This window comes from Pelobates fuscus, chromosome 9, assembly GCF_036172605.1.
Source record: "Pelobates fuscus isolate aPelFus1 chromosome 9, aPelFus1.pri, whole genome shotgun sequence".
NCBI lineage: Eukaryota > Metazoa > Chordata > Amphibia > Anura > Pelobatidae > Pelobates > Pelobates fuscus.
In genome coordinates this window covers 102,564,679-102,588,585 of record NC_086325.1, presented here as the reverse complement: position 1 = coordinate 102,588,585, position 23,907 = coordinate 102,564,679, and the positions used below count along the sequence as shown (strand labels likewise).

At 42.2% G+C, this 23,907-nt stretch overlaps 1 protein-coding gene across 2 annotated transcripts in view; it reads left to right on the top strand.

Annotated features, from left to right (window-relative positions):
* The window catches only part of SHROOM4 (shroom family member 4), a 99,092-nt gene that overhangs the window by 60,709 nt on the left and 14,476 nt on the right, over positions 1–23,907 (top strand). The window contains exons 1-4 of one of the 2 annotated variants that reach the window (XM_063432240.1): positions 6,277–6,395; positions 8,547–8,678; positions 8,851–11,839; positions 12,382–12,446. In XM_063432240.1, the coding sequence (XP_063288310.1) occupies positions 8,623–8,678; positions 8,851–11,839; positions 12,382–12,446 (3,110 nt within the window). In that variant the 5' untranslated portion in view covers positions 6,277–6,395; positions 8,547–8,622. Of the gene's footprint in view, positions 1–6,276; positions 6,396–8,546; positions 8,679–8,850; positions 11,840–12,381; positions 12,447–23,907 lie in introns of those variants that run through there. The other variant, XM_063432239.1, reaches the window with a different exon arrangement.

Sequence of the window (23,907 nt, the reverse complement as noted above, 5' to 3'; positions counted from 1 at the left end):
TTCTAACTACGGCGCTACGGAATATGGTGGTGCTATATAATACAATTATAATAATGGTGTTAAGGATGTTTAATGGCCAATATGCCATCCATCTTCTGGAAATAAAGATTCCAAATTGGGACTACCCCTCTGGATGGATCTTAAACTGCTGGGACACATGCTGTAAAGTACTGTGCTATTTTATGGGAGCAAAAGGCAGGTACATATGTCTATCACACTCCTTAGTGTGTGTGACTGCGGGGCTCCTGGATCGTAGCTTGTCAAATCGGTCCCTGTGCCTGGAGATCGGCCTCCTCTACCGGCTACCAGGTCGCCTCTCATGTTAGGTCAATGGTCAGGCTGCGGTATTTCTTGTCAGATGGATGTGGGACTTGTGTCCAGAAGCTCTCATTTGATTCAGCAGTGAGTCACCTGCATACAGGGCTGTAAATATCTTGATTTTGGGCAATGAGGCCCCCCTTCCCACTCCTCCCCCTGCCATGTTTAAATGTTTGATGCTGTTTTCTCATTATAATGTAAAGAATTGGTGCCACCCTGTGGTTGAATGAGGCAACAATTTAAAATGAACACACACTATAACTTGAATAATAATACAAAGCACCAAAACCAATACAAGCCATTAAAATGTTTATGGTGCAGTGAGTCTGTTGTAGTCCGTTTTTGTGTTGAAATTGCTATCCTGCTGCACCTTGGTTGGTGCTGGAATGATGTTCCCCGTTACCCTGTCCAAATTTAGGTGAAGATTATCTATGAGCTCTGATTAAAAATGGTGGCCTGTAGGTACTGGGAAAGTTTGTAATAGAGGACACAATCTAATGCCCATATAACTGTTATATGTAAAAGCAATAATTGTTCAGTGTATTTGGGAGTTTAAGTACAATACATTTCTGGTATCATTCTGTGTGGTCCGCTGTAATGGTTATGGCACTTTTTTTTTGTTTACAGTGATAAATTGGCTTCTTAAATTGCTTAGGTGACATGTTGAATGATCACGGAGGTATGAAAACCAATCTTCTCCCTCCCATAGCAGCTATCTTCCACAAAATAAATGAGGCTAGAAATGGATAGATTACCTGCATTTTCATAGGATTAGGTCTGGTTTGGTGTTACGATCCTCCACTTCCAGATAGCCCATTGTTACCTGTATTCCACTGCTTGTACAGGTAGGCATGTTTCTCTACTCCTTTTTTTTAAATTTATTTTTCCTCCTTTTCCTTTATTCTATTTCCAATACCCATGTCTTTCTTCCATAACTAGTCAGTATTACATTTCTTGCAATATTCTCTTATTGTCATCAGTTTACCTTTGACTGTAGGAGTTTTCTCCTCTCCAGTTGTGAGGGGTTTTCTCGCTTAATGTTAGCTCTTAAGTTATTCTTTAGTGTCTTGTTTACACAATAGTTTTATGATCCTGGCTTTAGGCTAGAGCTATAGTCTCTGTGGATCTATGTCTATGGAACAACCACCCCCTCCCCCATTGCAGGTAGACCACCTGATAATATTCCCTTCCCTTCCACCTTGTGTCAGGGCTCCATCCCGCCTACCTCCGCTAATTGTAATGTCTTTAAAAAATAATAATAATAATTACTCCTCCCCCAGCTCAGATAGTGTGCATGCGCTCTTCATAAATCTGTGATTGGACTACGCAACGCCCCCTTGTAATGTCGTGAAAGTCAGCGCCTGAAGCTTTGCCTGACACTGGCAAATTCCGGCTAAATCAAATGCTTTTTTTGCAGCTTTTACTGTAAATGGATGGTGGGGGGATTTAAGTAATTGTGCTCAATAGGGCATATTATACAGAAACGGTCCCCCCAGTCCAATGGGTTGGAGTAACCCTTTTAATGTCAGGAGGTGAAATGCATATTGGTGAAACACAAATTTATACTAGGGATTAAAGAAATTAAATCAAATATTAATTTGCTTTGTTGTTTTATGAAATGAATAGATAACTATAGATTTAACCTGAAATGTAATGACCTGAAAAAGAACACATGAAGATAAAATGGATTCAAATGAATATTGTCATAGAAAAGGAGCATAGATACACCGACTGGGTTGATTACCCCTCTCAAGACAATGAAATCCATGATTGTGAAAGGGAGGAAATGTCAGACCTGTAGACGCTACACAGACTAGGCAGACTGGCAACCAGGAAACTAGTCTGGGATGTCACTATGAAACCAACAATGACTTAAAGAAATTTGCATTTTGTTTTTGTTTTGCTTAAAGGGTTACTCCAACCACCATGACCACTTCTGCTTTTTGGATTGGTCATGGTCGTAGAAGTATGGATGTGCAGTGTTTCAATTAGAAACACTGCACATCCAGAGTAATTGCAATCTTTGTGCCAGGGGCAAGTTGCACACATAGCACATGTGACATTGGCAACCCAGGCCAATGTCAATTCTGTGCATAAAATACATCTGTGGTCAGCATGACCATTTAAAGCCTGCAAGGGGGGTCTTGTGTGCCCCTCCCTACAGCCCTCCCACATCCCTTTGTTTTTTAAATCCACTTCCTCTCCCCTCCCCTTGCCAAGACAGACCATGTCTGAACCAGCTAAATAGTCTAAAGGCTTCTCTAAGAGAAGCCTTTGATTGGACCGCTTGCTGCTGCCAAATAATTTCAGATTGGTGTGTTGAAAAAAGGGCGGGGAGCTTCACTCAGCCCTGGGTAAAAGTAAGTTTAAACTTATTTAATTTTCTATTTTATTTTACAGTGATCTGGAGGGGGTGGAGGTCTACATAATAATTCCCTAGTAGGGCATTATTCATTATTTAAAGAAGGGAGTTAATGTTGCTGAAACATCAATAGACTGCAATTTTAACAAAACTGACCATATGACAAAGTTTGTGGGGCAAAAATTAAAACGAATGCCAAAAAACCGTATGTAGATAGTAATTACTGCATTCCCTGAAACCCCACAACTGACACTCTACAACTATTTACTGTTTGCTCAAGGCTGACCCGATCTCTACCTATATAACTATTTTGAAGCCTCATAAGTTTTATTATTAAGAAGGTAGAAGGCATTTACTGGGCTATCTGCAGTTATTTTTTCTTTTTTTTAATTCTTCATTTTTTCCGTGCAAAGATCATACATGCGGATTGGCACTGCCACAACAGCTAGCGCAATCTGAATTGTATACATGCTTAATCACATGGCAGTAAAGAGAATCATGGCACTTTTTTTATATTTTTTTTACGTAGCTAGGTAAACAAGGTTATAGCTTGAGCTTCACAATATCAATAAGAAACATGGGCCAGACGGCGTCCGGAGACCCGGGAGAGCGGCCGTCTCGTCCCGGCTCAAGCTCCTGCACACTCCGGGCACTTGTCGGGTTACCTTTGGTGCCAGTTATGGTCTTGGGGGGTATATCTGCGTGTCCCAGTCACTGGGGATCAAGTTGTTCACCTGTGTGGGTTGCTGGTTAGGTTTTGGCCCTGGAGCGGGAGCTCAGACAGAGCACGTCTGATCCTGCCGGCGGTCAGGCCCCCCTCCCCCCCCCCCTGCAGTTACTTTTTTGAAGTATTTTTTTCACAGTGTTATCCAGGGATTAATGGGTCACATTGCATATTTCATAGGAATAATGCAAACACCATAACCACGGCAAGCCACTGTTGTGCTTATGAATCCAGGAGTGCCCTGTTGCCAGTGGCGTACATACCGGGGTCGTCCCGGTATGTATGCCAGTGTGGCCAGCCTCTTCTCCTGGGGGGCCCAGGAGACAGCCACCTCAGGGCCCCCCGAGGCTGGCCCTGCTGTCACCCCACGGCCGGTGTTCTATCAAATTCCCCTACCTCATGAAAATCCCCTACCCTCGTCACCGGTGAGGGGAATCAGCTGGATCCTGTGCTGCACACTTTCATTATAGTTGGTGCATTCACTAAGCTTAGGCACACGGGACATTTAGGGTTAAGTGAGGGTTCAAATTAGGGTTAGGTAAGTGATTCTAACCTCTATCACACTCTATTCTTACCCTAACCCTTGGGGTAAGGGTTAAAATAAAGTGTGAGAAATCACTATTTAGTGATATTCCCCTAATGTGAAATATAACTAAATATGAACATGTGCAGCACAGGATCCAGCTGACTCCCCTCACCGGAAGTGACGAGGGTAGGGAAATTTGATAGAACACCTGTCCTGTGGGCGCGCGAGGGAGCACTCTCCCCTTTGTGCTTCCTGTTCTGCTCCCTCGCGCACCGCACTGATACCGAAGCCGGGAGATGACGACATCTTCTGGCTCCGGCATCAGTACGCGGCGCGCGAGGGAGCTGAACAGGAAGCACACAGGGGAGAGTGCTCCGTCGCGCGCCCGCAGGACTGGCCGTGGTGTGACACCACTGGACCCCAGGGAATCCCCCAGCTCTCCAAAAGGTAAGGAGGCTGGGGGAATTAAATAAAAACAAAAAAAATAAACTTTTGTGTGTGTGTTTGTGTGTGTTATTGAGTGTGTCTGCTAGTGAGCGTCAGTGAGTGTGTTACTGTGTGTGTCTGTTACTGAGTGTGTGTTTGTCAGTGAGAGTGTATGTATGTCTGTCGCTGAGTGTGTCTCTGTCAGTAAATGTGTGTCTGTTAGCTAGTGTGTATGCGTCTGTTCGTGACAGTGTGTGTGTCTTCAGCACTTTCCTTTCTCCAGCGCCTGCTATGTTTTCAGCTGCACGGTTAAAAGTATAGGGACCTGGCACCCAGACCACTTCATTGAGCTGATGTGATCTGGGTGTCTGTAGTGGTTCTTTAAGAGTGTGCATCTGCATGCACTGGCGTACATACCGCGGTCGCAGGGGTTGCAGCCCTGCAAACCCTGCGACCAGGTGCCCGCCGCCATGTGTTGCGACCCCGGCCTGCGCAGAGTCAGCGGGGGGAGGACGGGGTTGTCATCTGGCTTCTCCTGTAATTTAAGTATTAAATGGATTGTGATAACTCCAATTTTGGTGTGTGGTTAGTGGAGAGCTCCTGATCCTTCGTAGCAGCAAGCCCGGTGAGTGCTATAGTTATTTGATGCTATAGTCATTGTATATGTATATAAATATTTGTTTCTATGACTATTTGCTTAGAATTTTCCCCTCACACCACCGACTGTTTTAGATCTTGTTTTCATTTCAACACATTATCTTCTCCTTCACAAATAGAAAATCCTGTTTCACACATTACTCATGCCCTTATCCTAGTATTAGTCTGATCTTATACACTTCCTATTCACTGTGTACTTAGGATCACTCGTTTTTTTTTTTTTTTTTAAATTTAATTTATGTATTTATTTTTATGTAAAAAAAAAATATTTTCTGAACTGAGTCAAACTCCCAGAATAGGGGTGATAGTCCCTTTCATTGTTCCACAAATTTATTCTTCCCCACCCCCCCACCTCCCCCCCACTTCTTTCTGGATAAATAAACACTGTATTGTTTGTAGGACCAATGCACTTCCTGCCAGCCCAGCTAATTGCCGAGAAATTTCCTACCCAGGAATGGGGGGGGGGGGGGGAGTCATGGAATGCGGCCCCTCGAAATAATATACATGGGGAGGAGAAATAAACGGACATAATGGTTCTTGTTCTTAGGTAGTCACGATAATCCCACAGGAGCGTAGGGGAGGGTTAGTCTCAATATGTTTGTTACATTTGTACAGTAAACTTGTTACAGAGATTATTTTGTTACGTGTTAAAAAAAACGTAATAGATAAAGTGTTAGAAGGGTTCTCGGTAAAAAAAAAAAAGAATTGATGTAACAGAACTTTCATTCTCTTTCTGAACATTTAGCAAGCTCATAGCATCTTCATCTTTTACAGAACCACAAATCCTTTAACTACTTTGTTTTCCTGTGCCTGCCAATGTTTGATTGACTAAAGAAAAACACTAGAGTTGTTAGTTTTGTTTGGTTGGTTTCCTAACCCCCATACTCATATAACATAGCATATATTGGGCAATTATCCTAAACCGAGAGAGATAGGCAGATAACTTAGAGAGCAATCCCCTGTATCTCTATTCTGCAACCTGCTTCTCGCATAAACACCTTCCTGTTCTTATCTATTATTCTCCCCCGTTTCCTCTGGTTTTCCTGAAGTGTTTAGGAATGTCGGGGAGGGGACCTGAGCAGCGTCACTGTGCATTTGGGGACACTCCTTCTCCGTAGGTCACATCATCTTTATCCCCCCTAATTCAGAAATGCACCAGAATACTTGTCTTCCTCTCTTTCGCCTCCCAAAATCATTGGAAAAAATATCTCATTTTCCTCTCGTAAAAGAAAAGGCTATTCTGGATTTGTGTCTGCCACAGATGTTGCTCTTTTTTTTATCCTCTTAAGACTTTAGTTTAATACTGAAAGAGTTAAAAGAATTACATTTTTTTTTTACCTGCACGTCTTACCTTGCACCTCCTGTATTGATCTTCTCTTCTAGTAAGTACTTCACTTCTACTATTTACTATGATTACCTTGTGACCTGTGGGATGAGCGGGCAAAGAATACTACATGCTTGAATTCTACATAAATTGGCAAATAACTTGAAAGGGGATGCAGGACTCTATATGAAGTGTTTGGATGTAGTTTATAAATACTGCATGCGATTGAGTTCAGTACAAACACTAATTACTCTGTTCTTAATCCTAAATCTATTTATTCACATCCTAAAAGACGAAGGCAAATTGCAGTCAAGAATGTCTGTGCACATGTGTAATTTGAGTAAAAATGATTTACGTTTATTTCGGCTGCTTTGGTAGATGAGAGGGGAGTGCTGTTATTTTCCTAAATTGCCTGTTGTGATTTTTAAAGAAGACTAGTGCCCTCTGCAAAGACAGGTGGGTGTGTGTACAAATGTAATTGTATAGAGAAAATCATCTATAGCTGTAGAATTGATGAACTTTATTATTATTATTTTTTGCAGAGGACTTAATATTAAAATATTAGACTTGGATATTCTTATTTACTAATGTACCGGTATATCTCCTGAAATAGCTTATTTTTGAAAAAAAAATGTGAGCGCTACTATTTACAGTTTTTCCTATATCCTCTCCTTAGCATCCTGTTCCATATCACCTAGCAGTTTAAATATTTCCCCTGGATGTCTGAAGCTTGGCTTCATCCTGAGCTGTCCTCACTAGCCCTCATAGCTCTCTAAACAATACTTGTCATCCAATACACACATTCTGCTGCCTATTAACCAAAGAACAATACATTCTTAAGTTAACTTTGGAGAAAAGTAAATATGACTTCTGGTGTATGGTCAAGTGCAGCGAACTGACCTGATGGTATGTTATTGGCTATATATTCACCTGTTTGTTTGTTTGTTTATTTTCATTGTAATCCATATATTTCATGTTGATGAAATGGTTATAGTGCCCAAAGTCCACATGCACCGTCTTTCCTTTTAAGTGTAAAACCATTTTAGAATGATTTTAACAATTAAGTGTAGCCCTAATCTGGCCTCCCTTCTTCTGGAGCTTAAAATTTGAAATAATTTGCTTGAGCAACAGTGATAGTCAGAGGGTGTCACTCGATATACTCAGCATATCATGGGCGGCCATATATGTGGGGATGTGAAGGTATACAAATAAGGGAAGATGGGGGTGCAGAGAGACACAGGTCATGATGGGGGAAGGTGCCAACCTACAAATATATCTGCCATATAAACTAGGTACACTTTGTACAGAGGAGTAAATACCACTTTATTCTGATGCTGAAGCACAGGCCTTGACACCAGCATGCAGATGTCCTGGAGAAACATTATCCTGTTTAGTACATAGTTTCCAAGCCGTGCCAGTCATGTCAGAGGTGGGCAGGAACCAGGGTTTAGAACTGAATCTGAAGCAAGTAGTTGCCAAAGAACATAAATAGCAGTTAAGTACATTATTTAACTCTTTGATAAATTATGTATTCAAAGCTTAACAGGCTATGGTTCACCTTCACCATAGATAAGCACCCTGCTCATTATCACCTTGCAGTGAAACTATTACCCCTGTATGTCTGAAACTTGGATTCATCCTGAGATGTCCTCAATATCCCTCACAGCTCCCTTAATACTTAATAACATCCAATCCACGCATTCTAATGCCTATAACCCAGGGGTGCCCAAACGTTAGATTCCCAGATGTTTTAAAACTACAGCTTGCATGATGCTTTGTCATTCTAAAGGCATGCAAAGCATCATGGTAGTTGTATTTCTACAACATCTGTGGATCTACCTTTTGGACACACCTGGTATAATCCAAAGAACAATACATGAACAAGTTAACTTTGGATAAAAATTAATGGCATCTGGTGTCTGATCAAGTGGAGCAAACTGACCTAATGGCATGTTATTGGCTATATATTCACCTGTTGTTTGTTGTGTTAGATTTCTTGATAGTAATCATACATGTGTTTTTGTTTTTTGTGGATAGGATTTTGGCGAGCGAAAAAAAGATTCATAACAAAATTATTTTGACTTAAGACATTTGCATTGGGCCCCCTTTCACATACTTTGTAGTATATTGAATATACAGGATTAAAGATTCCTTTAGCCAACAATCTTCCCCTGCTTGATTCATATTTATGTTTTTCCTTTTCTTTTAGAAGGAACGTTTCAATTGTCAGACCACACTCATGGCACCTTGCCAAGCTATCAGAGGTCCATCCGGATGTGGCCAGCATGCAGTACCCCATGGATGCCTTCAGTTTGTCCTGGCACTCAGGCTGTGAAAACAGGTGTGTTTTAAATAAATAACAGATTCTAAGAAATCTATTGAGACCGTTTATTTATTAGAGGGGGAGGGGGCGGTGGCTGTGAGAATTATATAGAAGCACACTTGAGCATTTAATATGTATGATATGCATTCTGTATAGAAGAATAACTGGGTTTTGTCTCTTTTTGTTGCAGTGAGCTTCCTATGCAGTGGAATCCTCTTTCCCGACACTGCAGCACAGACAAAAGTAGCTCTATTGGTAGCATGGAAAGTCTTGACCAGCCTGGCCAAAATTACTACGAAGGAACGCTATCTCCCATTGACCCTGGAATGTACCAAAACAAAAGGGACTCTGCATACAGTTCCTTCTCTGCAAGCTCCAATGCTTCAGATTATACAGTGTTTGCAAAGACTGAAGAATCATCTCCTATGGACCCTATCTTACAAGGACTAGGAAATTCCAAGCAAAGTGATGGGAGATATCTGCAGACAGGTCAAGGTACTGGAGATCCTCAGGGGGAACTTTCAAACCTAACTCTGGTTGAAAATTCCCAGAGACCTTCATCATTCCCCTATGATGGAAACCATTTGGCCGTTATAAAATCTCCTCAGCCACCTGTACGTAGGGATAGTCTACGTGTTTCCAAAAATCAGTTGAACCATTGTGAAAAGAGGAGAGCTTCGGCTCCTGGTGACTCTTTGCAGATGTCTGGAAGATTGCCTTTGGAGAATGAGCAACACAACAATTTAGAAACTGTGCGATGTAGGTGTGGCTTGGGACTTTGCACTGTACATCTAAAGGAGAGCTTACTGTCTGACCAATATTACATGCTGAGTTCACAAAGTGACAGAGCACCGTTATGCAATGACAAAACAGCTGCGATTGACAAGGAGCAACAAAACCATTGCACGAAGACCCAGCAGGGGTGGTCTGGGGAAAATAAAGAGCATCGGCTATTTAACTGTAATGAGGCAAGGGAAGGGATACAATGCACTGTTCAACAGGTGAAGGACACTTTGCCTAATTTAAATTGTCCACTTCGAAAGTCCTCATCTAACAAAGAACATTCCAGTATACAGACTGAGTTTGCAAGTGATGTGTGGGATATGGCTCAATCACAAGAAGGCATTATTTTTCCAAAAAGCCAGTGCAATGGAGAAAGTCCCAAAGAAAACATATGCAATAACTTAAGGGATTCCGAAACCTCCCAGGCAGATTCATTGACCATTTTGAACAGTCTTCAGAAGACTGAGGGTCAACTACGTGTTTCTTCAGAGACTTGTGTTAGAAAACCAAATAAAATAAGTAATACGCATCAAACTTTTCAACAACAACATTCAACTGTATTCTTAAGGCAACCCAACAATTCAGACACTCCGCTAGAAGGGAGCCAAAAGCCAGAAGAAAGTCAAGTGCCAGCAAAGAAGCCGGGGTCCTCACGCCATCGTTCAGCTCAAATGAGAAGGAGAAGTGACAGATTTGCCACAAACCTGAGAAATGAGATACAACGCAGAAAAGCTCAACTGCAGAAGAGCCAGGGGTCAGTGCTTCATTGTGAGGAAGAACCAGTTGAGGAAAGCGAGGAGCCAACTGAATGCCAATCACCACCTCGGCCTGTTCCTCCTCCACCTCCTCCTAAGAACAAATCACGGTTGTTGGAAATTAAAAGAGCAAATGCAGAACTTTTTAGGAAATGTGCAGACAACACAAATCTGGAACAAAATATACCTGCAGTGAATGAAAACATTAAAGTATTAAAAAAGAATCATGGAAGGGATACCGTAAATAATGTATTAAATACAAGGGAAATAGATGTAACTCAAGAGGGAACATCATTGATAAGCCAGAACCAAAATAACATGCACAGAGTGAATTCCACTGAATGTATTCACCATGATTCACTGACTCATGAGCCTAAGCCAAAGACCAATGATCCTTCAATTTCCAGTTTTAAGAGGGAATCTCAACAGAGAGGAAGAATGTTGTCCAGATCAGAAAGTTTTTATGAAGAACAGATAATTGTACCAAATGATGTCTCAGTTCAGAGTCCTAAAAGTCCTGAAATACAGGACAATGAACCAGGAAGCCTGGAAAAATGGACTGCAAGTGTGGCAAATCGTAATGCTTTCTCCAGAACCTCTCCAGTCCCAGATGTAAAGGATTCTAATGAAGTGTGTAAGGTGGATTCCTCCTACAATAATTGTAACAAATCTGCATTTGAAAATCCAGCAAATGTGTCTGAAGATGGTATTCAATACAATACTCGTATATCTTTCAGTCCAGAGGTCACAAGGAATCGTCATCCATCAAACAGAGAGCTTCTACATTCAGAGGTAACTACTAGGGAGGATTGGAAATTAGATTCTTTGGGGAATGTGGATCAAGACCAGATGTTCCAAGAAGAAAAGTTACATAAAACTGGAAGACGAAGTGGTTGTCCCTCAAATACTATTTGGAAATCTGTCAACCCATCTCTGAATTTTGAAGATCACTCTTCTATGCAGATGCCAAATAATGGTCAATGGGCCTGGTCCCCAGAACGTAAGCTGCATCCTCATGCCCATTTGCCCAAAGGGGCCTCCCAAGATAGTATGTGTGTTGAAGGTACTATTCTTCCTATCACAAGAATCACAGAGGAGCCTGTTTTAATGCCGTTTGCTGATCGAAGGAGGTTTTTTGAAGATAATAGTAAGCCCCCCATGTCTTCTCACATTCCTATCAACTTGAAACCAAATAAAGACTTTTTTTGTCCAGGCTTACCGGATCAACCTGTTTCTCAGATGATTTCTGATCTTAGGAGACATTCTATAGACCATACCTACCATCCATCCTCTCCTAGCAGACAGAACAATTCCATATATTCTGAATATTGTGTAAATCATCCTGTTGATCCACCATTGTGCTGTAGTCAAGGAGGACATTCATCTGAATATATTCACCCAATGGCATATGGATGTCGGGTACATGAAACTTGTATGTACTGTTCTAGTGACCTCTACCCAGCCTTGATTAAAAGAAACCTACCAGCAGGCCACCACACTTGTCATTGCCATCACCACCACCGTCACCATCACCAATGGTCAAGATGCGGTGATTGTTTATGTCCTTCCCAACATAGCACAATGGATGATGGCAGCTCCATGCATGGTGACCCATGGCATATGAGAAAGCCTTTGTTGCAGGTGAGACATGGATATATTTTCTTTTATACTTTTGTAGTGCAGAGCAGAGTTTGTACTAAGTTAACATTGGGTACGTTATATATTTATTTTAGTATTTCTTACACACAGGAATTACATCTGGAAATTACAAAGTCAAAATTGCATCTTATAGCTAACAATTTGATATGTTTTGATGTTTACTTTAAAATGATTTTAAATCTGTCTATTTCCGAACGTTTCATCCAATATAACTTTATAACCTATAAAATCAAACCCAAACAATTCCCACCTGTAACAGTACAGCCTTTTCCAGTTCCACTTATTCACAAACCATATGTTTTAACCATACTTACTACTTCTCTATGCTGAGTATAAAACTAGTGGCTAAGGTCATTCTATAAAATAGAAACTGATAGACGTTAAATACTGACATTGGGAGCTGGCTAACAATGTTTATAGTTCAGGAAAAGTCTTGACAATCATTTGTGTTCGTTTGTTGTTTTGTCTGATTTTTTTCTTTGTTTATTTTTTCCCTCTGTCTCTCTGTGGAATGTTGGATTCAGGAAGTGTCAATGAAGGAATGGAACCAACCACTGAAAATCAACAGGAAATGCAGCCAGTCTGTGAGGTGAGAAGTTTGGTCTGTGTGAGTTGTTATTGCAAGATCCGATGGGGTGGGGGAAAAGGGGCACATTTTGCTTTGTGCTTAACTAGTTCCCAGCTAAATGCCTGTTAACGTACCTGGCACGTTTTCTAAAATCCCTTAAATGTGGATATTCTTGTGTCTCCACAATGATAACCTGGGCATAGCTAGAGAGCACACCAATCCCTACACACCCTGTCATAGCATGAGTGAATTGGTGAACATGCACTTGTGCTTAGCATCATATATGTGCATGCTAACTATTTATTTTTTTAGCTAGATAAGACACTTGCTCATGCAATTAGGAGCTGCCAACAGAATAAAGTGGACTGCCATCATTCATCTGCCATTTAGTAATAACAATGCTGGGCAAAGTTTTTATAGGAAAGGTACAATTGTATAAATCCCTGTAATTGTCTCAAAACCTCTTCTTAGATTTCTTTATGTATATAGGGTGGATTGCACATCTGCAACTCCCAGTACTCCGAGGTCTATATTTAATGGCCTGCAGCTGTTCGTAATATTAATACTCATAAGGCACTACTAGTCTATAAGCAGACAGGTCCAGAACCCTACAAAGAAAGGAGGATTTTATTGGTAAGGGAGAGAGGAGTAATGAAGAAGCAGAATAAGAAGATATAGCGAAATGAGAGTGATGTCTGCTAATATAGAGGAGTTGGGGCACAGGGAAATGTGAGCTAATATGTCGAGGGGAAAAAAATAGTACTGCAGGTGAGAGCAGGGAATTCCTCCTATAGTTCTTAACAATGTGCTGTAGTTCTGTAATTATGCTTTTAGTGAGTATCCCTTAATTTGCCCGAGAAATAAAGTAATGTCAATGAAGGCTGTAAGAGAGGTGCACCCTGATCCAAAGCAGGGTCAGTCTAGTAGAGTGTACGAAGTAATGGGGATAAGTGCTATGGTGCTATGCTAGTAAAGCACTGGAGAATTGGTAGGTATATATTTACTAAACAAGTAAAATATATAACTTTGACGTATTCATTGCTTAAGGAGATTTAGGCCTTTAAAGTGAACCTCCTCATTATAGGGATTATGATCCTATAAGATTAGCAATGCCAACTGGTTTGGAGCTTTTTTACAAATACCGGGCTCTCCCCTGTAGCTTCTTCAGCTGCGCAGATAATGCAAGAATCACATATCTGTGTATGAAGTGTGATGACCTCAAGCTGGATGGTAGTGATAGGATTAGAGAGCACGGAGTTGGTTGGCTCTAGGATGGGTTTTAATACTGGAGTTCTGCTACATTTCCTCCTACATCATTAGTGAGCTAACCAGGACTTACTTCCACCCAGTGACAAGAGGATGAATGGAAATTTACAACCTTGTTGCAGTAGTAATTTAAAGGTGTGCACACGCGAAGAAAGCAATTCAGCCTAGTTTTCAATGGTCACTGACAGACGTAATATTGCACCATCCCAGGTTATTTCTCTCGTGTCCAATCTCACAGATCCTAGAAAAAACTAAACACAAACTCTCCTCCCATTTTTATGAGTTGCACGATCTCAATAAACTTTTCAATGTGGTTTCATTTTCAGTTTACATGCATAACCCTGGCGGCTCACACAACCACACACTGGTTACTATACACCTAAGTGACAAAAATAAGAATCACATTTGTGTAAATACTACAGTGTGTGTAAATAAGACCCACCAAATGTGTAATGCTATATTGCACTCTGCTTATAACCACTTTATATAACACAAGTGGGTCTAGATGTATCCCAATTTTAATGTAGAGACCCCTTCCCACTCCAGAACTGATGATGAAGTCACCTTCATTTTTATTATTTGAGAATAGGTAACACAGCTCAGACTGTAAAATGTTCCTATGAGGTAGAAAACTACGGGACAGCAAAAAGCAATGTGTTTGTTTTCTTCATTTCAACAGCAAACAGAAGGGGTCTTGGCTTTTAATGTCATAAATGAAAAGATACATATTAGCACAAAAATATATTTCATATATAGTAATGCATTTTTTATATGTAAATATATAGGGTGGGTGGGGGGGAGGATCTAGTACATTTCTCAAATGGTTGATTAAATGGAAATCCGTTTGTAATGTGCTAAAGTATGAGTTGCCATTTGGAATTGGTAAACATATGGACATTGTTGTAAAGTCAAACAAATTTTAGTAAGAATTTGTGTAGCAAAGTGGGACTAACTTCCTGTGCGACCTCGGAATGACCTCTCTTAAGGTTCTTTTTATTACCTTATAAGGTCTGCCCTTTGTAATACTAGGGGAAATGATTTTAGACTAGCTTCCTTCTCATTACTGATTCTTTAGTTCAAGGTTTACAAAACGTTTGTCCTCCAGCTGTTTTTAGACAACAGCTCGGGTTTTATTGGGAGCTCGGTGATCATCTTAACGGAGAGAAAATATCAACTACATATTAAAATATGTAGGTTGGGCTTTTGATATCCTTGTAATTAGGGATGCGCCGAAACCGAAAATTCAGGATGCCCTTGGCCGAAAACAGAAAATGACACTTTTCCCCCAAATTATTTTAAAATATTTTTTTCTATCATTTTATTAATATTAGACTTTTTAATTGTCAGCAACTCACAGTAAATTTCACATTTTAGACCATAAAACTAAACTAGAAAAAAATAAATTGTTTTCAGTTTGGCTAATTTGGCCTAAAATAATAAAACCAGTTTAACTTCACTTTCACTTCCTCACAATTGACAGCTAAGTAATAACCCTGATTTTATTACTAGGTCAAAGAGGTAGCTGTTGTAAAACTGCAACTCCCATGATGCTCTGTGAGCCTAAAGGGGGAGAAAGCATGATGGAAGTTGTAGTTCTCCAGCACCTGCCACTGCAGGTTCTACATGTGCTGTCCAGGATCGGCTCTCTCACCCCCACTACTGCAGCTCTCCCCCCCCCCCCCCCCAGGCCAGCAGGTGTCTTCTCCCTCCAGTGGAGGTTGCGGCTGCCGGCGATGTTCGGTGGGGTGGTCACCCAGTGGTGGGACAGGTACCCCGAGGAGCTGAATTACCTTGCCAAGAAGCAGAGTGGGGAGGGGGGGGGGGAGGGGGGGCAGGGCCTGACTGCCATGGTGGAGAGACGTGTATTGCTCGGGCTCCTCTCCAAATCTGACAAAATAAGCATTTATAACCTCATCTAATCTCAGCTAAAGCCTACAAAGCGATCAGCATACTGCTTGATCGGGTTACAACACCAGGTGGAGGTAAGAGACTCGACAAATCACCGCCACAGCAAACTCTGAAACATACGGCCTACAGGGAGCCGGGTGGGAGAGACGGTCAATTTCCCAGGCCAGTGCTGCCCACAGACCCACACCAACACGCTGGAGCCCCGTTACCCCCCCTCTGGACCGGCGGGGGTGATCCCGGTCCACATCGGAGGGGCTGTACTGACATACTGGAGACAGGGGGAAAGGCCGCCGAACTCGCAGAGACAGCCACTAACTTTTCAAACATGGCGACAGCCACGCGGCACCCTGACTCCGTCGAAGACCGGATGGACCTGATGTCCAAGCTTGACAAAATATTAGACAATTTCTGGCAGAGGCTGGAGGAAAGGAGGCATCAGACTGACCAAGAACAGCAGCGAATACACTCACCTCCCCAGCCACAAGCACCCTCACGGCGGACATCCTCGGCCCAGGTGGGGATGAGAGCCTCAAGATGGCGGCGCAGCAGGAGGCTCTCATTCCTCCTCCGACTGCAAATGAGCAGGCAGAAATCGCCCCGAGCCACGGCAAAGGCTTGTAAAGTACCCGGAATCCTCCAAACTGCCTCCCTATTTAAGAGAGATAAGAGGGCGAGACCAGCCTACACGCGACCTCCAGGGAGTGAACCGTGCACCAGGCCCGCGAGGCAGAGTGCCACAAACACCCCCCTTATCCAGCCACCGATCAGGCCAAACTACACAACCACGGATGGCGAGCTACTTCCCAACAAACTGGACGGGCGATACTGCCAAACGAGCACCAAATCATAGAGTCAACTGCACACCTACACCAAGCGCCCACCATTGCTGCAACGGACCACTCACCGAAGACAGCGCATCATAGCCAGACCCACCGCTTACCCCACAGACAGGACAGTCTGGATCTCGAAACAGATCATTACCCAGGCACAGGATACACCCGCGATCACACTGACTGGGGAAGATAAGCAAAGCCGGACCCACAACATTGAGGCTCACTGGGACTCCCCTGAAGGGGCTCAGCCCGTTCCGACTATGGGAGTCGGCTGACTTTCGATGCCTCTGTGAGAGAGGGTGTGTTTTTTTTTTTAAAATCTTGATTAGCCCTCTTTCATTTAAGTTTGCAGTGCTAGCCAGCATTTGTACCTCGCCACAGTTGCCGTTACCTGACCCTAACAGCAGAACATAATCAACAAGTCTATACCATCTCTCTCCACATGCTTACATCTAGCCTGTTTAACATATAGACATTGATTTATAGCCTGACCAGGGTTAAATGTTTATTTTCCTAAGCACCAATAGGTTCATAGCCTAGGTGGTAACAGCAGAGAAAATGTGCTCTCTCTTTTTGAAGTTTAAACCAGTACCTCTGTCTAAGAATAATTTTATCAAACAGCTCCTTGTATTATAGCACAGCTGAAACACCTGTAACCTAGACAAATCAGCTCACTATGACACTCGACTGTTTCGTAGCTTGTCTCTCATAATTATATCACTCATTGTCTAACACATGTTACTAATTTGCTATCAGAAAGGAAAAAATGTGGGGGCCGGAGCCTGACAACTGAGCGGTACAGACGCGTCTGACTCGAGCTCGTGCCGAGCGGGCATAATCCGGGGCAAAACCAGCGGCTATATAGCCCCAAAGTCACCCAGGGGTGCGCCACCCACGTTGGGGGTGCCCCCCCGAGCCCAACGATACCACCCCGGGGCCTGTCGAGGCGAGGAGCACAGAAACTCAAATGCGGCCTACTGGGACTGAAGCCGGGGAGAGGCGGCCCCTCTCCCTGGCGCGAGAGCCCTTAAGCGATGCCACTGCAACTCATCCCCCCTCCTCCTTTGGACCGGCGGGGTTTGTCCCGGTCCCCACTGGTGACACACGACCAGAATGGAAAGCAGGCGAACCAGCCACACGACATATCGGGAGAACAAGCACACAGGACACAACCAAGATGGCCGCACAGGATGAACATAGAGAGCGGAGCACCCACGCCCAGCTACCCAGGTCCCCCCTGGAGACATTTGACCGGCTCTGCACACTCATCAGGGATACTCTGCATAGCAGAGGAGCTAGTCGCCACCAAGCAGAACGGTGACCTCGTGGATACGGCCTGCAGCACGACGCAACTACTACAGACAGATGCCACAAGCATCCAAGATGGCCGTCCGGCAACACAGATACCGACGGGCCCTAAGAAGGAGAACGGCGCCATGTCTACCAGGCGCGCATTTCCACCAGCGACTTAAACCAACCGGGAATACAAAACGAGCAACGCAAAAGAGTAACACAACCGACCAAAATCCCGACATGCCACGCAGCAGGAATCGACTCTACCCAAAGACCATCGCCACACAAGTAACTGTGCAGTTGCATGCTCCACAGGGCACCGCCGGAGCCGCCCCCCAAAGCAGAGACAAGGGAGGAACAAATAAGGACAGCACCCGGGACTTACCGGCGCTAGGTATTGGCTGTAGCGCCCACTATATAGCCCCACATGGGCATTCTTAGCCTGGACTGTTCTAATATGTGTAATTGCATTTTTCAAAGTTTTACTCGGCTCCAGGTTTTTTCATAATAACATATTACTGATATGCCTAGCGTACTAACTAAGTGGAACCCTTGGGTTGTACCTCTCTATTTATGATACCACATTACTACCTCGAAATGCTAAATTCAAGCTATCTCCTCCCTACGATATGCAATGTTATAATCTTACTATAATGTTCAAGCACACAACTGTTTAACTGCTTTGCCTAGTTTTAACGACTAGTACATCCAGGTCACAATACGCATTTTGCTAACAAACGTGATACCAGCTTTATTTTATTGTTTTATGTTATTGCTAAGCAGTTAAAACCTTACTTAGTTAACCCCTTAAGGACAGATGACGGATATATTCCGTCATGATTCCCTTTTATTCCAGAAGTTGTGTCCTTAAGGGGTTAATCCTGACCGTTAGTCACCCGTGATGTACAAACCATTAATGCTACTATATGAACCACCTACATTATCTTGACTAATTCATGTTTATTCTACAAAACGGTTCGGTTTAATCGTTTTTACTAATCTACCTAGCACGCAATGAAACAGTTTAGTCACAAAGACATTCTTCACCTAGCCAGCCAAGTGTTATGTACCCCAAATATAAAATTTTGTGATGTATTCTCAAGATGCATAATATTATCTCTAACTGTTCTCAACGTCATCCTACATGTATCTCTGTATGTTCTACAGATCCTCGCGTCTGCTGTTGTGGCAACGCAGTACGTATTGTATTCTTAAGCACGACCAAAAATAAAGAATTAAAAAAACAAAAAAACAAAAAAACAACTTGTGACTACCCATACCAATTGTTTATGTTGATTTAACATGTTGAATAAGTAATTGCTTACGTCTGTAATTTACTCTGCACTCAAAAATAAAGAATTTAGGGGGCGGGGCCAAGCCAGCGAGCTGAGAAGTCGCATGTAAGCTGGGCTCCTGCTATACTCGCCACTTTTCGACAAATACTTGCCACAATCAAGATAAAAATCATACCGGGGAGCGCCACCTACATCAGGGGCGAACCGGTGACAAGCCTGATACCCTTACTGAGTGTGTGTAAGGTCGGAAGCTCATGGTGGAAAACTGTGGCCTACAGATGGTGGGAGCGGGGAGAGGCGGCCGCTCTCCTCGCCCAAGCACTGGAGGTTCGGTCCCACCGATGCCCTGCTCCCCCCCCCCCCCGGGACCGGCGGGGGTTATCCCGGTCCAAACCAGAGAAGCAACCTTCCAGCATGTGCCCCTGCGGTGAAACCCTGTGAGCAGCGGGAAGGATCAAAGCTAGGCAACATGGCCGCCGCCACGTGCGCCCAGAACATGGAGAAGTCTGACCTCGAGGTCAAGCTAGATGAAGTAATCGCCAAATTCTGGATGATGATAACCTATAGGGAGCAACAAGCTGGGGCATATAAAGCTGCTGCAGAATTGCCGGTAATCTCCCAACAAGAGCGTGCACCCCCACGAGCAACCAGAACCCACAAACCAAGCCGCGAAAGGCAGAGACGAAGAGTCCGTAAGCCCAAGCGACTGAAATTGCCGACAGCGAGAAGCCACAGAAACCGCCCGGCAAACTTAGACCAACTTACACGGCATGAAAAAGGAACTCTGAGACGTCTACAGAACTGGACACGGCTGATGGGGCCTGAACAGACTGCACCGAATCCCTTATGCCGGCACTGTAGAGAGGCAGACCCCCACTCGGGTATACCACTGAGCTCATCCCAGATAGTACCACTGGACTCTGGATCCCCCCCACAGGGCATCGGCTGATATCGGCACGGAGTCGAGATGCTCCGGTCCTCCTGATAAACATGGACGCTGCAAGTTAAGGGGGCAGAAGTGTTTATGCATATAGATGTGGGGGGACTGCCGCCTAAAAGTTGAGGGTAGCATCTCGAGTTGGCTCCTGTGACTACTTGAACCTATTAGTATGTCTTGCTGCATTAGAGTTTTGAAATGTCTTAACCTAACCATCTTAAACCTTGAGCAGATTAGATCACTCCCTCTTAGATCTCTAGTTCAGTACAATACTCTCTGAGCCTGTATACCAGATAAAGAACTTTAAATGCTCACCTAATTGCTCTGTCATAACACACTTGGTTGGCTTACACTAGGACCCGCTGTCTCGTTTAAGGGGCACTGTATAGGTATATATGTTTTAATCGCTAGGATTTATAAACATCTCCTAAGTACAAAAGCATGTTAGTTAAACACCTGTTATGTAACGCACTTAAGTATGATTACCTTTATGTCTAGCTCGCTAACGGTGACACACTTTTGCATATACTTTAGACACAGAAGTTAAGCCTGTAACTATGCTCATTCCTATAAAAATGTGTGCAGTAATCATCTATGCCATATGTATGTAAAACTATGTTCTCCACCTTTCTTGTTACTGCTGTAGTGGCATTACAAGCGCATGTACCCATTGAATGCACCACAAAAATAAAGAATTACAAAAAATAAATAAAGAATTTTATAGAAGCAGAGTTGGTAGTCCTCCACTCGACCTGCACTGTAGGCGGCTAACCGGTACCCTAGCCCATCAAAGCTCTCGGGCATGCTCACTGGGACAGCTTCATGGGCAGCGTTTGTCGTCAAGGCGGCCGCTCCCACGTCACATGACTGCCCAGCGCCTGCCTTACCCCGACACCTGCCAGAAAGCGTGCTGCGACACAGTGGTTGCAAACACTAGAGAACGCGGCTTATGGCTTTATGGTTGTATCAGTTCTACTTTTTCTGGTGTTTACAACTCCTGTGCACTGCATGTTTGATGGTCAAAGAGGTAGATTATAATATTTTAAATATATATATATATATATATATATATATATATATATATATATATATATATATATATATATATAAATAAAATGTGCATGGCAGCTCACTGTGCTGGGTTTCTTATTGTGGCATCACATGTGGGTCCCGATGTCTGAATGTGAAAAGGATAAAAAAATAAACTGTAACCCATTATACCTATATCATGCTGTTGAGACAGTATATTAATCCATAAACCAAAACATCAACTTCTACAATAAATATGACAGGATCAGCATGTATAATACCGAATTACTGGACAATGTAAAAACCAGAAATATTGAGACATGATTGTTCTATTTCTCTTATATCAGTTATCTGCTTCATGTTTCATGTACAAATTGACCTGCATGGCTAGTTGGTTGTAGAACCACATAAGTCAGAGATATATTTGAAAACTGGAAGTAACACATTCATTGACGTTGTTATGGGCCAGGTGTGTCCGAGACATGGCAAACCTTCAGGGATTAAACTTTCACAGTTGCCCTGGCTACCTTGCTCTCTGCCGTCACAGTATAAGGAAGGTTGTGCTTGGTTGCTGGTGTTGGGCAGAGAGTATCTGCTAACGCTCTCAGGCTATCACTGTCTGCTCATTGAGAAAAATAGTACCATTTCTCTGAAAGTTTCTCAAAATCAGTAAGTATGCATAAATATCTACGCGTCCAGTGTGTTCATTGATCATCAGTGTTCTATTCTCCAGATGGTACATAGAAGTACGTATTGTAATGATGTAATGTATACTATTTGCCTAACTATATTGGGTCTTCCTATTGTGAATGTCACCTTGGTTTATTTAACTATTCTCCAGAATAGCCTAGGGCAGATCCCACGCATTCTTGCATTCCCACTAGACCAAGGTAAGGAACTAAGGAACTGACAAACTGCTCAGCTGGAGTAGGCTTTTGTGAAGAGAGCTGAATTTCAGAAAGAAAATTATGGCTACTGCCAGGCCTGTAATGATTGAATTGCAGTCCTTAAGCATGGTTGGATTTAAAGCCAATGCTCTCCACTTCAAATACGGCAGCCTCAAATCCACATATCTGAAATAAGAGATCCAATTAAAGACTTTGTGGGAGAAACATTTAGAACCATTTGGACTCAAAACTTTTAGGCAGGCTTTGCCACATCCACTTAATCGACTTTAAAATTAGAGGTTTTAGGTAAGGATCCCAAGTTTTTATTTATTTATTTTTTTTATGTGGAAATTATAAATAGGATAGGCCTATACTTTAATACATTCAGCTCAGCACTACTAATTTTTGTATAGATTGCCAAATTCTGATTCTTGCATCTGTGTGTAGAAATGCTGTTTGAAAAAAGTCACCATAGGATCTATTTTTTTCCTAAATAAATAAATAAATAAATCTTATTGTTGGAATCAATGTATACGTCCTGTGATCCCTTGATCTAGAATATTTGTCCTTTAAATAATGCACATAGATCTAATTTTTTTGGTCACAAATTGTGCATTTGGTGAAAACTTGTTATGCCTTCACCTTGCCTTTGAACCATATAGATTTCAATGCTTTTCTTCATTTTGTCACTAGACCACTATAAGTGTGTTTCAGTTAACTGTATCACATATGTTATGCCCATTACAATCAAAGCAAGACGTCTTTCCTGCCCAAAATATGCCTGCCAGATTATAGGTCTGCTACAAAGTTATACACTTGGAAATGCCGACCTATGATAGCTAATAATTAAATGTGTTCAGTTCCTTTTGTAGGTTTTTTTTTTTGTGTGTGTGTTTGTTTTTTAAGAAAGTACATCCCATAATGTGTCATTAGGTCTTTTGCCCCCTCTGCATTCATAGACTTTATACGAAGGCTGGTATTGTCTCAGGTCTGTGTGTAATTGTCTGGGTTTCACATAAATATTTCCACTCTCCAGCTAACTCCTTTTGATTTGAAGTTCCTGGTAGAGGGTGTGATCGGCTCAGACACACTCGCCCTCCCTTCCCTGCCGGTGACAGGAAAATAATGTTTCCATGAGTCAGATTGCTTAGAATAGGAGAGCTGAGACTTAAAGAATACAGTCTGAGAACTTAAAGCATTTCAAGGTTATCAAGTCTGTAACCTGTAGCCTGTATTATGTGTTTATATACCCCGCTTATGCCATGAGTAGCTCCAGTCGCATTAAAATAAATAAAAAATAAGCAAAAAACAACAACAAAAAAATACCACCCTGCTTGCGTACCATATTATGTGTTTATAAAACATAATGCAAAAGGGAATCTTCCGGGACTTCGGCAAAGAGTTGAGGTGGGTTGAATGATGTTAAGTTGAGGTATCCCTGTCCATCTCAAATTTTGTCCCAGTGACGAGTTATAAAATATCAGAACTCTGTTTAAAGAATGCAACATTTCTATATGCTCTCTCCAAAACATATTTTTAAATTGTGTGCAAATTTTATATGCTGTCTGATGCCACTTAACATTTATTAATAAAAATACAAAATAAACAAGAAAGTTTGATAAGAGTGCCAAATATATAGTTATATTCATATTTCTTAAAATATATATATATATATATATATTTTTATTTTATTTTTTACTTGCACTTCTTATAAAATAAAAAATATCCTCTTGATACGAGGATAAAATGCTGCACACTTGATATGAGGATCCTCCTGGTATCGGTGTGATGGGATACAGTTTGTACTAGTTGCTCATTGGCCGGTATTCATTAAAACATACATGTAAACATGCTCTAAATAATGAATCTATTGTTTTTATTTCATAGTTAGACTAAACTTTTTTTTAAAAAATCTTTTTATTCTATTGATTATTTGAGGTTTATGTTATTCCTAACCTGCTTTGTGATTAGAGGTCAGTGTAGTACAAACCTAAACTGTACAGGAAATCAAATTAAACTAATTTCCTTAATTTA